The sequence below is a fragment of the Vulpes vulpes genome, chromosome 3, assembly GCF_048418805.1.
Source record: "Vulpes vulpes isolate BD-2025 chromosome 3, VulVul3, whole genome shotgun sequence".
In the NCBI taxonomy this organism is placed as follows: Eukaryota; Metazoa; Chordata; class Mammalia; order Carnivora; family Canidae; genus Vulpes; species Vulpes vulpes.
In genome coordinates, this window is record NC_132782.1 from 15268243 (window position 1) to 15284935 (window position 16693).

At 44.0% G+C, this 16693-nt stretch overlaps 1 protein-coding gene across 4 annotated transcripts in view; it reads left to right on the top strand.

The window, feature by feature from the left end:
- Nucleotides 1-16353, top strand: part of KLHL23 (kelch like family member 23) — a 40819-nt gene extending 24466 nt beyond the window's left edge. For 3 of the 4 annotated variants that reach the window (XM_072751881.1, XM_072751879.1, XM_072751880.1), the window contains 3 exons: nucleotides 2208-3422; nucleotides 7340-7492; nucleotides 14259-16353. In XM_072751881.1, coding sequence (XP_072607982.1) covers nucleotides 2210-3422; nucleotides 7340-7492; nucleotides 14259-14569 — 1677 coding nt within the window. In that variant the 5' untranslated portion in view covers nucleotides 2208-2209 and the 3' untranslated portion in view covers nucleotides 14570-16353. Of the gene's footprint in view, nucleotides 1-1176; nucleotides 1362-2207; nucleotides 3423-7339; nucleotides 7493-14258 lie in introns of those variants that run through there. The other variant, XM_072751882.1, reaches the window with a different exon arrangement.
- The last annotated feature ends 340 nt before the right edge of the window (nucleotides 16354-16693 follow it).

Consider the following 16693-nt stretch of genomic DNA (forward strand, 5'->3'; position numbering starts at 1 on the left):
ATGAATAAATGAATAAAATCCTTAAAAAACAAAAAACAAAACAAAACAAAAACTGAAGAGAGCGGTAAGGTCTCCGGTATGTTCTGATTGCAGGCTGTTGGCCTGGGAAAGCTGGAGGCGGGCTACTGGAAGTAATTTCGGGCTACTGGTAGTAATTTATGTGACTGGTTTGGGGAGCATGTTGGATTTCCCTGGTTGGTCCTGAGTTGGAAGTCCAGAAGTAGGGAAGTTGGCAGCCCTTGAAGGTGTCCTGACTGTTCTGGTCCAGCTGCAGAGGTTATGGTTTGCTTCCTGCGCTTCTTACGTAGTTCAGAGTTCCCCTTTTGTCTATTCCGTCTCTCAGACCGTACTTGGAGAAACACACTGGGCCCTGGTGGTCTTTTCATCCTGGTCTCCCTTAACATGGCTAGACCGAAGCTCCACAAGAGCTCTAAGTGCCAGCGCCTAGCCCTATCAGACACTCAGTAAAAACTTGCAAATGAATGGATGAATGATAAATAACAAGATTCAATACTGGCTTTTGCTGGAAGAAGAAAAGGAACCTTCTGGTGTAGTACATGGACATGTTTGACTGGACGTGCTGTCCACCAGAAAGGTTCCTCCAGCTACTCTGCTCTACATACCTTCATCTTTGGCTGCTCTCACTTTTTCATGAAGCTTCCAGGTTAATCCAAAGTGTGCAAATCGGCCTCAGGGCTCCCTCCTGAGCGCTCTGCTGGGGAGCAGGACGGTGCTGGCGGGAAAGCGGCGGCTACCTCTGGCGTTCGGAAGGCGACCCCGACCCCAGACCCTTGAGGTTCGCGGCGTTCCGCCCACGCGGCGCCTCCGCCGTCCCTGCAGGGCCTGCGCGGTGAGGGCGACGGGAGGGGGAAAGGGCATCCCCCTCGCAGCCCCGTGCGTGGTCTACATTCGGGACTCGGCGAGTCCGTGTGGAGCGAGAGCGCCCGGGGCGCCTGCTGCGTGGAAGCCGCGGAGCCGAGGAGCGGCGGGGAGCGGCGGGGAGCGGCGGGGAGCGGCGGGCGCAGGCGGGCCCTCGGCGGCCTCCCACCTGCTGCGGGCCCGCACCGCCGGGAAGGGGCCGCCGCGCGTGCCCGCCCGCTCCTCCCGCCCCGCCCCTGCTCGCCGCGGCCCCGCCCCCCGGAGTTCCCGGAGCGGCCCCGCGCCCAGGCCGCGCGGGGGGCTGCTCGGCTGGAGGCGGGGAGCAGCCGGGCGCCGGGAGGGGAGCCGCGTGTGGGCTGGCGCTGCGGCCAGGCTCCCTCCGCCGCGCCTCTTCCAAAGATGGTCAGAGGGTCCGGAGGCGCCCCCGCCCCCGCTCGCCGCTAGCCCGTCGGCCAGCACCGCGACCCGGAGCGCCGCCGGAGGTGGGTGCCGCGCCCCGGGCCCGGGGGGCGAGCGGGGCCGCGGGGGGCAGCGAGGCCGCGCCGCCCCCAGCCCGCCCGCCGCAGACGCGCGGGGACAATGGCCGCGGGGCCCGCGGGGGCCTCCCGCACCTGTGCGGCGCCCCGGGGCGGGGGACGCGGGCGCCCGGGGCGGGGCGCTCTCCGGGCGGGAAGGCGGCCCGGGCCCAGGCGCGGGGCGCGCGGAAGCCCCTGCGGCGGCCGCGCGGGGGAGCCTGGGGGAGGCGCTGGGGGCGCTCAGGGAGGCCGGGGGCGCGCGGGGAGGCTCGGGGGGGCTCGGGAGGGCTCGGGCCGCCGCCCCCGCGCGGTCCTTTCGCTCCTTTCCCGGGCGGAGCGGGACGGGGCTCCCTCCGGTGATCTCGGCCGTCCCCTCTCGGCGGCTCCGCGCGGCTCGCGGGGCAGGAGCTAGCGGAGAGGTGGAGCTGGGGCCGGGCCGCGGCGGCAAGCCGGGCTCCGGGGGCGACCCCCGCGCGGGGCCGGCCGAGCGTGGGCTCCGGCTCCGGGCCGCCAGCCCCGGGCCGGCTGCGGACGCTGCGTGAACGGGCCGCAAACCAGGATTTCTTCAAAAGATCGCTGCAAACCCCGGGGCCTCGTTTCAGGCTCCAAGCGGCCCCGGATTTGAATTGACCATCCCATAAATTACAAATGAGTCTGTCCGCGTTTTGCGTTTGTTCCTTAGAATGCAGCGCTTGGGCTGCTTTTGGAGTCTCTTCGATGCTGACCCCTCACCCTCAGGATTGGCATATTTAGCATTGGTTATTTGTGGTCATCTGCGAAATTGAAAACACGTTTATTTCATGTTTGTTACAGCCATGGCTCTAAAAGGACAAGAAGATTATATTTACCTTTTCAAGGATACAGCGCATCCAGTGGATTTTCTGGATGCATTCAGAACATTTTACTTGGATGGATTATTTACCGATATTACCCTTCAGTGCCCTTCAGGCATAATCTTCCATTGCCACCGAGCTGTTCTAGCTGCTTGCAGCAATTATTTTAAGGCAATGTTCACAGCTGACATGAAAGAGAAATTTAAAAATAAAATAAAAATCTCGGGCATCCACCATGATATTTTGGAAGGCCTTGTGAATTATGCATACACTTCCCAAATTGAGATAACTAAAAGAAATGTTCAAAGCCTGCTTGAAGCAGCAGATCTGCTACAGTTCCTCTCAGTAAAGAAGGCTTGTGAGCAGTTTTTGGTAAGGCACTTGGATATTGATAATTGTATTGGAATGCACTCCTTTGCAGAATTTCACGTGTGCCCAGAACTAGAGAAGGAATCTCGAAGAATTCTGTGTTCAAGGTTTAAGGAAGTATGGCAACAAGAAGAATTTCTGGAAATCAGCCTTGAAAAGTTTCTCTTTATATTGTCCAGAAAGAATCTCAGTGTTTGGAAGGAAGAAGCTATCATAGAGCCTGTTATTAAGTGGACTGCTCACGATGTAGATAATCGAATTGAATGCCTGTATAACCTACTAAGCTATGTAAACATAGATATAGATCCAGTCTACTTAAAAACAGCTTTAGGTCTTCAGAGAAGCTGCTTACTAACCGAAAATAAGATACGATCTCTAATATACAATGCTCTGAATCCCCTTCATAAAGAGATTTCCCAGAGGTCCACAGCCACAATGTATATCATTGGAGGCTACTACTGGCATCCTTTATCGGAGGTCCACATATGGGATCCTCTGACAAATGTTTGGATTCAGGGAGCAGAAATACCAGACTATACCAGGGAGAGCTATGGTGTTACATGTTTGGGCCCCAACATTTACGTAACTGGGGGTTACAGGACAGATAATATAGAAGCTCTTGACACAGTGTGGATCTATAACAGTGAAAGTGATGAATGGACGGAAGGTTTGCCGATGCTCAATGCCAGGTACTACCACTGTGCAGTCACCTTGGGTGGCTGTGTCTATGCTCTAGGCGGTTACAGAAAAGGGGCTCCTGCCGAAGAGGCTGAGTTCTATGATCCATTAAAAGAGAAATGGATTCCTATTGCAAACATGATTAAAGGTAAGTACGATTATATTTATTCTGTATTTCTTAGGTGTTTGAGGTTAGGCCATTGGTCTAAATTCTCTTGCAAAGAACTTTCAAAACAATGTATCATTTTGGAATGCTATCTCCCTACTATAATAGAGTATACAAATAATAGTGGACAGAGTGTTCTGAGTGAAAGCATAGTACAGCAGTCCCCAACTTGTCTGAGGTTACATGATTACATGATTAGAGTATGCTCCTCAGACTACAAGATATTGTTTATATAAGAAAACAGTATAATTCATTCTACTTATTCCACAACCTGTTTCAAGCCTAGATCTTGCCTCAGGTCTTAAGAATTTATCTTTTTAATTTTTTAAAAAGATTTTTATTTGTTTATTCATGACAGACACACAGAGAGGGAGAGAGAGAAGCAGAGACACAGGCAGAGGGAGAAGCAGGCTCCATGCAGGGAGCCCGACGTGGGACTTGATCCTGGGTCTCCAGGATCAGGCCCTGGGCTGAAGGCGGCGCTAAACTGCTGAGCCACCTGGGCTGCCCAAGTCTTAAGAATTTATATTTAAAAAGTCAAAGGTTAAGCAAAAAGAGAAAGTTGGGTGGTTTTATTAGTTCATATTTATATATGCATTTTTGCTTATATAAGCAAACCCTGTTCAATTCTGCCTTTAAATATTCAGCTCTTTCCCTCTCATTATCTGATCATCGCTCTTTTAAAAGGTCTTTCATTAAAACTTTGAAAGTTTCGGTCCCTGTAGTGTGTAGCGAATTACATTCTCTCAAAAACTAGAGACAGGTAGCCCCTGCTTTTTGTGATTCAAATCTTGTTTCATAGGGTAAAAAAGATAGGGGCAGATCCCATCTCCTCCCTCATGAGGTCCACACAGCCGGCACACTATTGGGTTTCAGCGTCTGTCTGATAAACACTGTATTTTCTGCTGTGCTCCAGTACTAGCCTTGCTCTCTTTCCCTCCCACTGGCAAAAAAGTTAAGCTGGAATGTTAATTACATTTATTCATTTGTGCTGGGAGTTGCACAAAAACAACTGGTAGGTTGTTACTAAATTTGTGTCATTTTATCCCAAATGTTCCTTCCCAGGCCTGTTTCTTTTTTAACACTAGTGAGGGTGTGGGAATCTGACCTGGTCTGGGAATCTGACCCAGTGTGATCGTGGGATGACAAGCAGGAAGCCCGAGAGGCAGAATGAACTTGTGATCAGACACATTGCTACTGAAGCCAAACTGCTTGGGTCCAAATCCTCCCTCTCCATTTACTTGCTGGTGTGCTCAGGCAAATTGTTTAATCTCCCTGTGCCCCGGTTTTATGGTCTGTACAATGGGGCTGACGACATTATGTAGCTCGTGGTTTGAGAGGATTAAATGAATTTATGCATGTGAGGTGTGTAGAGTAAGCACTCAGTGAGTGTAAGGTGTTATTGTCATAGGTATTATTGTCATTATTCATTGTTCATTATTGCCATAATGAGAGTTGTTATAAAGGAACATGTCAGGGGCACCTGGGTGGCTCAGTTGGTTAGGCCTCTGCCTTTGGTTCAAGTCATGATCCCCAGGTCCTGGGATCAAGCCCCACATCCCGCCTGCCGCTCAGCAGGGAGCCTGCTTCTCCCCTCTCCCTCTGCTCATGTTCTTTCTTTCTCTCTCAAATAAATGAATAAAAATCTTTTTTTTTTAATAAAAATCTTTTAAAAAATAAAAGGACATGTCAACTTTGACAGAGCAAAAATATCTTCCACATGAAGTCATGCTGTCTCTCCTGAGTGCCCAAAGATTTAGTCGTAGTTGGTAGTTGGTCGAGAAGAGAAAGGGACTTAAAGTCCAGTGCTGCTGCTGCTCTGGTTTTGGACTCTACTGAACTTGATAGCCGATTCCTGGTCTCCTCCCCAGGATGGTCTTCAGAGTCCTCCTGACCCCTGTACTGGTAAAGAAACGAGGATTCAAATACTGTAGCAGCTGTTGTCAACCTGGATACATACCATCTTCTCTTTCTTAATGATGGGATAACAGCCTGGTCTCATGGTTAAGAGTATATTTCCATCAGGATGAAAGTTTATGATTTTATTGCAATTTCTAAAAATCCTATTTGAAACATGCTTGCTGAAAAGAAATGCTTCCCTGGTGGGTCCACTGTTAAAGCCATATGTGTTCTTGCCTTTTCCTTGAGTGGAATGGGAGACCCTCATATACCCAGGTACCTCTCTGCCCACACATATCAGCTGGATCTGAAATTCCAACATTTTACTTCTACTTTCACCTTGAAGTTTGATTCCTGATTATAATAAATCCTCCCTGGAAAGGGTAACACTGCGTCACTTCTACCCAGCTTTGGCCTGTACTGGTTTTGAGCTTTAAGTTTCTCATTTTTCTGTTGCGAGGGTAACATTAGTGTTCCTGGTTTGTTTTATTTTGTAGTCATGAAGTGAACTAGAAGCTTCCCGTGGTAATCGGAACTTAAATTGGGTAGAGTCAAATTTCAAATTCATTTCCTTTTTTGGTTTAGGGATATACAGAGGAGAAATAAATCCTTGGCTGTTTAGGAGCTCCCGACTTTTTTTTTCCTTCCTCATCACAACTGCCTGGCTTATAAACTCACATTTCTGTTGGGATAAAAATGCGCAAGGAGGTTGAACTGCACCCAGCAGGTATTCGTGGTAAACAAGAGGTGGTTGAAAGGCTAAACCAACGTGTGTTCAACTAAAATGACCCTCATCTTACTTCCAATCTTCATTCCCTGCCGACCTCATTTCTTCCTCCCCACTTTCCTAGAGTATCAGCACTTCCAAGCTTAGGACCTCACAGTCGGTTTTGTTTGTTCCTGACAAGGTCAATCATCAAGGCTTATTTGTTTACCTGTATCTCCTGCCTCCCTGCCCTTCCCCACATACCCAAAGCCCCTTCTAAATCAGGCCCTCAGTACTTCCTATCTGAGCCAATACCTGGATCTTTCTGACTCTTTTTGTCCTTCTGCTTTTGTACTCTCTCCCTTCCTCTGTTTACAAATATTTTTTTAAATACTTTATTTATTTATTCATAAGAGAGAGAGAGAGAGAGAGAGAGAGGCACACACAGGCAGAGGGAGAAGCAGGCTCCATGCAGGGAGCCTGATGTGGGACTCGATCCCAGATCTCCAGGATCAGGCCCTGGGCTGAAGGCAGTGCTAAACCACTGAGCCACCTGAACTGCCCTATTTATAAATCTTTAAAGTCCCACTGAATGAAGTCTTCTTTTCTTAGGTGGGTGCCAGGATCCTTTGCGATGTGCCTTCACCTGGCCACGTCAGCTTTAATTCCCATAGGACAACTCCAGGTGTGCCACCTGCCCTTGCATGTGCTGGCCCTGAACTGGGTGACTCGACATTGCCCACTGAGCCTTTGCACTTGCCTTTCCCTCTGCTTAGGAGGGCTTCCTCTCACCTCCACCTGGCAAAGTCCCACCTACTGAGATGCAGGTCAAATTCTGCTGCCTCCAGCCATGATTTACCTGTTCACAGCAATGTCCCCTTGCTCTGTATCCTGTGTTCTAATTATTTGTGTCCGTGTCTCACCCTCTTAAAATACTGCAAGGAGCCGTTTTTTATTTTTTAAGATTTTATTTATTCATGAGAGACACAGAGAGAAAGGCAGAGACACAGGCAGAGGGAGAAGCAGGCTTCATGCAAGGAGCCTGATGTGGGACTCCATCCCAGGTCTCCAGGATCACACCCTGGACTGAAGGCGGCGCTAAACCGCTGAGCCACACAGGCGTCCCGCGAGGAGCCTTTCTGGTTCATTCTTCTATCCCTCGTAGCACCTAGCTACCTAGCACAGGGTCTTGCATCCACTATCTATAATAACAGAAACAATAATAAACTTAGCTCAATATTCATTGTAAAACACGATAGATCAATCTGAAGACGTCATTTTAATCAACACACAGGCGTGGGAAACGCGACCGCTTGCGTCTTACATGAAGTTATCTACGTTATCGGTGGCCACTGCGGTTACAGAGGAAGCTGCACCTACGACAAGGTCCAGAGCTACAACTCAGATATCAATGAGTGGAGCCTCATCACCTCCAGTCCACATCCAGGTAATAAAATACTGTTTCAAATAGTACATGTTGTAATACAGTTAAGCGGTATAAGAGACAGCTAAACATGACCCAGAAATAGAAAATGCTAGATTTATAGCAGACTACCCAGGGGTGTCATTAGAAGGCTCAAAATATTCATATGCCCATCTAACAATAATCATAGGCTATCCTGATTAGATCCCATCTACAAACACTTTCCCTGGTGTCTTTACGGGACACGTTTTAAGCCTGTGTGGTTAAAAGGGTAGTTTCTTGTTACATTTTTTCACCTAGATTCTTTTGTTGTGTTTCTCATTCCTCTGTTGTGTGCTTTCTTTCATTTAGATGGGTTTTATGAAACAGTTCTTATAGGCAATTAATCGCACTAGCCTGTCCAACAGTCGGGAGGAGAGCCCACTGACTGAGTTCCACTGGAGATGGAGTCTTCTTTTAGAAGCATGTTCCTTCTGGGTTTCAAGAACAATTAAGCACTCACTCCTGTGATGTGCAGAACCCTATGTTAGCTCTACTTTAACAACCACGAAGGGGACATGTGGTCTGCCCACAAGGAATGGCTGGCCTTCTGCCTTCTATGCCTCTGTTGGACTTGTCTCTTTGTGAAGAGCTCCAGGGGAAGTATGAGCTGTAGCCTATTACAGCGATGATGTATGTTTAAGATTTTTGATTAGGAAAGATACATATCACCATATATCTATACCTACATATCTATATATAAAGAGATATAGAGATATACTACTTCGAATCATTTTCTATATAAATAAGGCTTCTTTCTATGTGAGTCACTGGCGAGCAAACTGAGACTCAGGAGCTTGAACCGTCTGAGAGTGATAGTAACAATTAACTTTCTTGAGAACTTTCTATAGGTCAGGTACTGACCAAGCACTCCACATGTAATATTACCTTAAGTTCGCTCTTCAATCTTGTGAATAAGTATTGTTTACCCCATTTTACATATTTAGAAATGGAGGCAAGAAAGGATAAGGCCACATAGTTTGGAAGTGGTAGATCAGGATTCATTTCCCCAGTCGGATTGTATGATCTGTGCTGTGGCCACTAAGCAACCTGCCTCTCCTTCAGGGAACGGGCTGTCCTGCTGTTGACCAGTACAGCTATATCCACCTGTGCCACACACATTTCATCTGGCAGTTCAGGGGAAGCACACTGCACCTGGTGCTGCGTCTCCATATGCCCTCCTGGACTTTGCATAACTAGAGACTTCAGCCACAGGCTGTCCTGGCTCTAGACATCGTGGAACAGATAGCCTTCTATCTCCTGGTAGCCCAGATGTATTATCCCAGACTCTCTGCCACTTTTTGTTATGACCAATGAAGTTATAATAATAGAAAGTAATAGGGATCCCTGGGTGGCTTAGCAGTTTAGCGCCTGCCTTTGGGCCGGGGCGTGATCCTGGAGACCCGGGATTGAGTCCCACATCAGGCTCCCAGCATGGAGCCTGCTTCTCCCTCTGCCTGTGTCTCTGCCTCTCTCTCTCTCTCTCTCTCTCTCTCTCTCTGTCTCTCTCTGTTGTCTCTCATGAATAAATAAATAAAATCTTAAAAAAATAATAGTAATATTAACAGCTCATATTGAATGATAGCTAACATTTATTTAGTAAATATGAGCCAGACGCTAACTATTCCAGTAATTTTCTATGTCTTAATCTATTTAAGCCTCATAGCAATCCTGTGAGCTAGGTACTACTGTTATCTCCTGTTGCAGGTCACCGAGGCACAGAGACAGTAAATAAATTGCCCAAGGTCAGCTAGTTAGTGCTTGTTAAGAGGTGAGGTTCAAATCTAGGTAATCTGGGGGATCCCTGGATGGCTCAGCAGTTTAGCGCTGCCTTTGGCCCAGGGCGTGATCCTGGAGTCCTGGGATCGAGTCCTGCATCAGGCTCCCTGCATGGAACCTGCTTCTCCTCTGTCTGTGTCTCTGCCTCTCTCTGTGTGTCTGTCTGTCTGTCTGTCTCTCTCTTTCTCTGTGTCTCTCATGAATAAATAAATGAAATCTAAAAAAAAAAACAACAACAAACCCAAATCTAGGTAATCTGGCTGGGAGGCCATGTTTTCCACAACTGCACTGTTCTCTCCCTTGATCCTCCTTATTAGCCTTATCAGTTAGATATTTTAGCATCTTTACAAAGAAAATCCAATATGTGAAAAGCCAGATTAACAAATTAGAGGACAGTAATTTATATTATAAATTTATATATATTTCATATAAGAGTTCCTTTAAAAATGAACATCTTATAACATATTTAAATTGCATTAACTTGTTAACTGCTTAAAAGGGGGTCTAAAAGGCAATGAAAAATAACAACAAAAGGCAATGAGTTGTAAGCCAAAGCATGAAAATCTGTGGCCAACTGAAAAATCAATCAGAAATAAATATTAAAGTATAAATCGATGGGAACATATAATTCTGTTTGTCAAGTTTTGCTCTCCTTTGGGCTTTTTCCTGATATAATGTAAGAAACAAAGGTTGGAAATTGGCACTCTACATGGCCTGTTCTTTTTGGCTTTCAGTGTTTAAAATACTTTTAACTGAAAAAAAGAAAAAAGAAATATTTTTAACTGGCTTTAAAATTCAGGAGATTTCAAATAAAAATCATGATTTCTGGCCTTAGGAAAATTATAGCAACCTTGGACCACATTCCTTTCTGGCAGCAATCCCTGGAGCCCATAGTTTCCTTTTAGATGGCACTCATATGCGCCATTTTACTAGTCTCTCCCATTCTTAACACACCATAGACCCAGGGGCCTGTGCTGTTGCTTCTCTTACCCCTATCTTGCTGAATGAAGTCTACATTTCTTAGCTGGGTGCCAGGATCCTTTGCGACGTGGCTTCACCTTACCATGTTAACTACTTAGCCAGCTAGCCTGTTAGCTCCTTAGCCCTTGAAGGCATTTGGATCTGCATCTTCTAAACTGTAGCAAGGTGTGCTTCTCATGCACTTTAGGAGCACCTCCTGAGGAATGTAAAGTGCCAGTCTTGAGTCTGCCTTACAAATATATAGCTTAGACTACAAAGAAATCATGACTACTGCTATTTTTAAAAGGTAATATAAATGTTATCTTTTTTCCTTAATACCTTTAATTATGGTAGTTTTGTATAGTTTAAAAAACAGAGGACTCTAATTCTATTAAATTCTAATTCTAATAAATTCTAATAAATTCAACATTTATTGAGACCTTACCCTGGGAAAGATACCATTCTAGTTATATTTAAGACACAAAGTTGATTAAGAGCTAGTCTCTACTGCTATAGGAACTCAGTATCTAGTAGCAAATATACATACATAACAGGAATAAAGACAGTCATACAAATTAGTACTTTTGGGGCGCCTGGTTGGCTCCATCAGTTAAGCGTCTGCCTTAAGTCATGCATCAGCTCAGATCATGACTACCGTTATTTTTAAAAGGTAATATTAAAAAAAAAGGTAATATAAATGTTATCTTTTTTCCTTAATGCCTTTAACTTTAGCTGAGCAGGGAGCCTGCTTCTTCCTCTCCCTCTGCCCCTCCCCCTGCTTGCACTCTCTCTCTCTCAAATAAAAAAAAAATTGTTTAGATCTTAAAAAAACACCACATAAATGCTATTCAAACTGAGGGTAGAAAGTGCTTGAGTCTAATTTAAGGGAAATCTGGAAATCTTAGAAGGCTTCCAGGAGTATGTTGTTTTGATTTAGGCCTTAAAGAATGAACACAATTAAGGTATTTTTTTGAAGAAAGATTTTCTGGCAAAAAAGCAGTTGGGCACCTGCCTTTGGCCTAGGGTGCGATCCTGGAGACCCGGGATCGAGTCCCACGTCGGGCTCCCGGTGCATGGAGCCTGCTTCTCTCCCTCTGCCTGTGTCTCTGCCTCTCTCTCTCTCTGTGACTATCATAAATAAATAAAAATTTAAAAAAAAAAAAGCCAATTATGGGAGGCAGAAAAGCAAGTTCCAGGTTTATTCCCGGTACTTGAGGGTGGATGTGTATGAGATGTGAGAGAGTAGAATGAGAGATTGGATAGGAGAGTTCATTTGAGGATCATTTTATGCATGGCTTTGAATGGCAGTCAGGAGAATTTTAAAAATGGAGAACTACCAAAGGTTTTAGAGTCTTTTATAATAGATCAGGAGAAAGACAACAGGGAAATCTGTTAAAACTGTTGTAACACACAGGTAAGAAATGCTGAAAGCCTGAAGCGCAGTAGTAGGTGAAAATGGGTTGATGTGAAGAATATTATGAATTCAACATGGGGAGAGTTGAAGGATGAGCTGGTGGGAAGGGAAGAGAGGAGCTCAGTTGGAGCTCAGTTTTGTAGTCAACCGTGGAGGACTAGTTGGATCACTCACAAGAGCTATCCAGCAAGCAATGGGAAATGTGGGTCTGCATCTCAGGGGGAAAAGTGCAGCCAGATTTAGAGATCTGGGTGTCATTTGCTTGGAGGTAATGACCGTGGGTGTGGAGATGGTTGAGGTGCCTTGGGAGGGTAGGACTAAGAGTACAGCCATGGACAGAGTCTGGGGAAACAGCACTAGTTAAGGAATGAGCAGGGAAGGAAGATTGAGCAAAGAACAAGGAAGAGGTGATAAAGCGGAAAAACCTATGGAGAGTTGCGTCAAGTGGGGAGAGAGTTCACTGGCTCCACCATTTATTCACATGGCTAATCTTGGGCAGCGGCTTAATCTTGGATCTTACTTTCTAGTATAGTATAGAAGTTAGGTTAGATAAGCTTTACAGGTCTTTCAGTAAGAATAATCTTAGGAGAAAATTCTAAACCATTTCAAGGGACATTGAATACCTGAAAATATTATGGTTGTCTCTGAATCCCTGCATGGCTTTATTCATATCAGTCATGGAACACTGAGTGCAGACTGCTGTGTATTTATAGTGAATATTTGTGTGTAAACTTTTTGAGCCGTGCCAGATGGTACCATTCTCATACTTAGTTTGAGATTGTTCATTCCTTCATTTGTCCGACATTGGTTTGCTGAGTGTTTCCCATCTGTGATGTACAGCACTAGGAGCTCAGTAAACAAGGCACAGTCACTAAAGCTCAGTAGCTTTGTAGAGTGGCCAACAGGAAAAAGGCAGTCACAGCTGTGGAAGAAAATGTTTCCATCAACAATAACAGAAGGTTATATTGTATTTGAGTAAGAGGAAAAAAAGAATCAGGAATCACCTTATTTTAAACATTCTTCCTGCTATAGAAAGATTGAGATACTTTTCTTAATATAAGAACCACAAATTGAGGATTTTTTGTAAAGTTTTTGAGAAAAGCGTAGTGAACTCGTTGCTGAATCACTAATACCAACTGATAAAATTTTGGAATCATCATTAATATTCACAACCATTTTTTAAAAGATTTTATTTACTTTTATTTTTTTAAGATTTTATTTATTTATTAATGAGAGGCACAGAGAGAGAGGGGCAGAGACACAGGCAGAGGGAGAAGCAGGCTCCATGCAGGGAGCCCGATGTGGGACTCGATTCCGGGTCTCCAGGATCATGCCCTGGACTGAAGGCGGCGCTAAGCCTCTGAGCCTCCCAGGCTGCCCTATTCACAACTGTTTGATAGAATGATTCATATAATTTATATAAACAATGTTTCACAAGTACTTAAACAACTGAATTCTATAAAAATTCTGCGTGTATAATAATTGGAACCCATGTAAAATAAGTAGGATTTTCAGAGGGGAAGAATTCTTAATTTCCTGGATGTCAGGTCCTTGAGAACAATAGTATGTGGACTCAAAGCAAAAATGCCCATCTTCTGAGTTTTTCCCTTAGCCTTCAAAACCTATATAGCAAGAACTTTACTGATAGAATGTGCTTGCATTCTTAAAGGAGAGATCACATTTTTTATTATACATTCTCTCTTTCTAATGGGGAGGGTTTTAAGCCCCCTTCCCCCCAAAATAATAGGAGTACATATATGGGTACAGAGGGTACAAGGCCCAATTCATTCATTGATCCAACACATTTTCTTGAGCTCTTACAATGTTCTAGACACTTGCCATTCTCCAGTAAGGATGGAGAATGGGCACAGGTCCTATACTCTTGGAGGGGAGAGGAACGGTAACCAAGAAATGTCAGATAGTGAGAAGTGCTGTGGAGAACATTAAAACACGCTAGTGTGGTGGGGATGCCTGACTGGCCACTTCAGGTTGGATGGCCAGGGGAGGGCCCTCTGAGGAGATGACCGCAAGATGAGACCTGGGTGACAAGAAGGAGATGGCTGTGCAAAGTCCTGGGAAGAGAAGTTTCTAGGCAGAAGGAACCCCTCAGCCCTGGCAAGCTGAGTCTTCATTTATTAGCATAACATTAGTGCCCCTGACGGTGCTGCTCTTCCTTCAGGCCTGTAGCTGGAAGTGTTTAATCCTGTGGTTGTTTAATCCTCTAATCCTGTGGTTGATATTCCCAGAGGACGAAGTCATAGGCCCCTAGCGGCGCTAGAAATGAGGACATGGAAGAAACATATCTGGGACCAGGGTGAGGCAAGAGAGATCCTCGAGGCACAGAATGGGAGTCCCTCAGAGAAGGAGAGCAGCCTTGTGTTTTGCTTGCCTCCCCCTCGGGACAGCCCTGGGGAGGGGGAGGAAGTGAAGTTGCAATTTTAAGATGGATTTTAAGGCTCAATGTCATGGTAGAGGAATCAAAATGCCAAGACTGTTCTATTTCTGCATGCTACATTGGAAGGGTTATTACATCACCAACCTAAGGTATCTCTTTTGTTTGTTATCCTAATAAAAATTTGCTTTTTTTCTTTTTAATAGAATATGGATTGTGTTCAGTTCCATTTGAAAATAAGCTCTATCTAGTTGGTGGACAAACTACAATCACGGAATGCTATGACCCTGAACAAAATGAATGGAGAGAAATAGCACCCATGATGGAAAGGAGAATGGAGTGTGGTGCCGTCATCATGAATGGATGTATTTATGTCACTGGGGGATATTCCTACTCTAAGGGAACGTATCTTCAGAGCATTGAGAAATATGATCCAGATCTTAATAAGTGGGAGATAGTGGGCAATCTTCCAAGTGCCATGCGTTCTCATGGGTGTGTCTGTGTGTATAATGTCTGATTGAATCCATAGAATGATCCAGTAATCACTGTTTCGGGGTGTAGTTTAAAAAAAAAGATAATTTGAGGCTTGGAGTCCCTTACTTATTGTTGTGGCCTGGCACGTAATGGGTGAATTCCCACGCCTAACCCCCACTCTTCCCCTTAACGCAGTGATGATTGATCCAGAAAAATCCTATGTGTATTTACAGTTGAATCAATAGGGTTAACACCCCATAACCTCTGCTTTTCAAAGGTAACGTGGAATGTTGGACATTTGGTTAAAAGTGAAATACCTTTGTAGTGAATTTTTCTCCTGGTAGCATCAACACTGGGTGCAGGTCAGAATCATTCTGTAGAAAGAAATGTCTCTTTTGACCCTGTAACGTACTAGTGTATATTAAGGTTACATTCAGCTAGTAAGGAATTTGAAATTTAAGGAGGGAATCTTCTCTACCTCTACAAAACAACATTTTTAAAACATTTTTTTTTCACCATTAGATGTATTTAGAATATGGACTTCCTTTGTCTTTTTTCTTTGTAGTGTGTATAATTTATTGTTTTTATTTACTGACTGCCAGAGGTATACAAGATACTGTACAAAAGATTATTATTGTTCAGAGTTTACAAACTAAATTTCAAAGAATGGCAAATCTGAAAAACTGCAGAGAAAATAGTTAAATACTTGCTAATGCTAAGAGCTATTTTTAATTTTCAGCTTTGATGTAAATTGCTAGTTTAGGTGTCTTTAGTTCAAGCATGTTAGAAAATCCTCTTTATTCATAAGTATAGATACATATCTGCATACAAAATTGAATTTTAGAGCCAGAAAGCATGTAGAACAGTTGTAACATAGTAGAAAATACATTGATGAGAAGAAATTTGCATTTATTTCCCAGCTGTGCCACTAACCAGATTTTTGTAACTTGAATCACTCAACGTCTCCTCGATTAGAGCTTCATGACCTATGCACTTTGGGTCATCGATGTGCCTACATGTGGGTCTCCATCACCCCTGGGGGAGCCAGAGGTAGCCTGGGTGACTGGTGCTTCTGGGCAGAAACACCTTTGTCCACTTTCCCCAGTGTACCTGCAGTATTACTTTGTGTGTGTGCCAAAACTTAAGAAAAGTTGGGAAGCATTGTTTAAGTTAGCTGAACTTTTAGTGATCTGTTAGACCATCTATCCACCTTCTTCGTTTTTTAAGAAATAGTAATTATTTTTAACTTTAAATATGGAAGTTGAAAACTACCTAATACTTCTGATTTTTTTTTTTTAGAAAGAAACTGTTTAATGCATTCATTTCATATGGCATTTTAAATAGATACAGCCCTTTGGGAATGCAAAATGGTACTACACAGAAGGAACCCCCCCAAATGACCATATCTTTGCCCCACAAATCCTACTAGATTTGTAACCTAGAGAATAATATAAAAACAAAACAAAGGTAAATGCATGAGGATGTTTATGTCTGCATTATTTATAATAGCAAAAAAATTGGAAATAGTCTACACGTCAAAGAAGAAAGTGGACTAATGAAATAGTGAAGTACTATCCTGCCATTAAAATAATTATTTGGAAGATTGTAAAATCATGGACGTGTCTGTGATATGGTAAGTAAAATAAGCACAATATAAAGGAGTATGTGCACTATGATTGTGATTTTGTAAAATCTTCTTGCATGTGGAAGGTAATATGCAAAGCTGAAATCCATTGTGTTAGTGTAGGGGGATGTGGAATGATTTTTAATTTATTTAAATGTTTTTCTTTAATATTTGTGTTTTCAATAAAAATAAGTAAATCACTATATGTGTAGTGATACTTCAATTTGCCCTGAGTCAAAGGTTAGTCAGAATTAGTGAAACCACTTAGTTATAAACTATTTCAATCTATTATTGAATTGCAGGCTATTTCATTGCTTTCTAGAACACTTAGCAATTAATGCTGGAGCAGTTATGTGATGCCCAGTAGTGTTTTAGAGATCTGTTTTATGGAATAGATGAAAACAATTGGAATCACCTTCCTTTGCTTCTAGCTTATCTAGGTCCTATAAAATCCTGACTCGAGTCCAACCTCTGGGAATTCTTTCCTGACTGCTTAGCCACAGTAAAACTCCCATTGTCACATTTAAAGGATATATCATTATA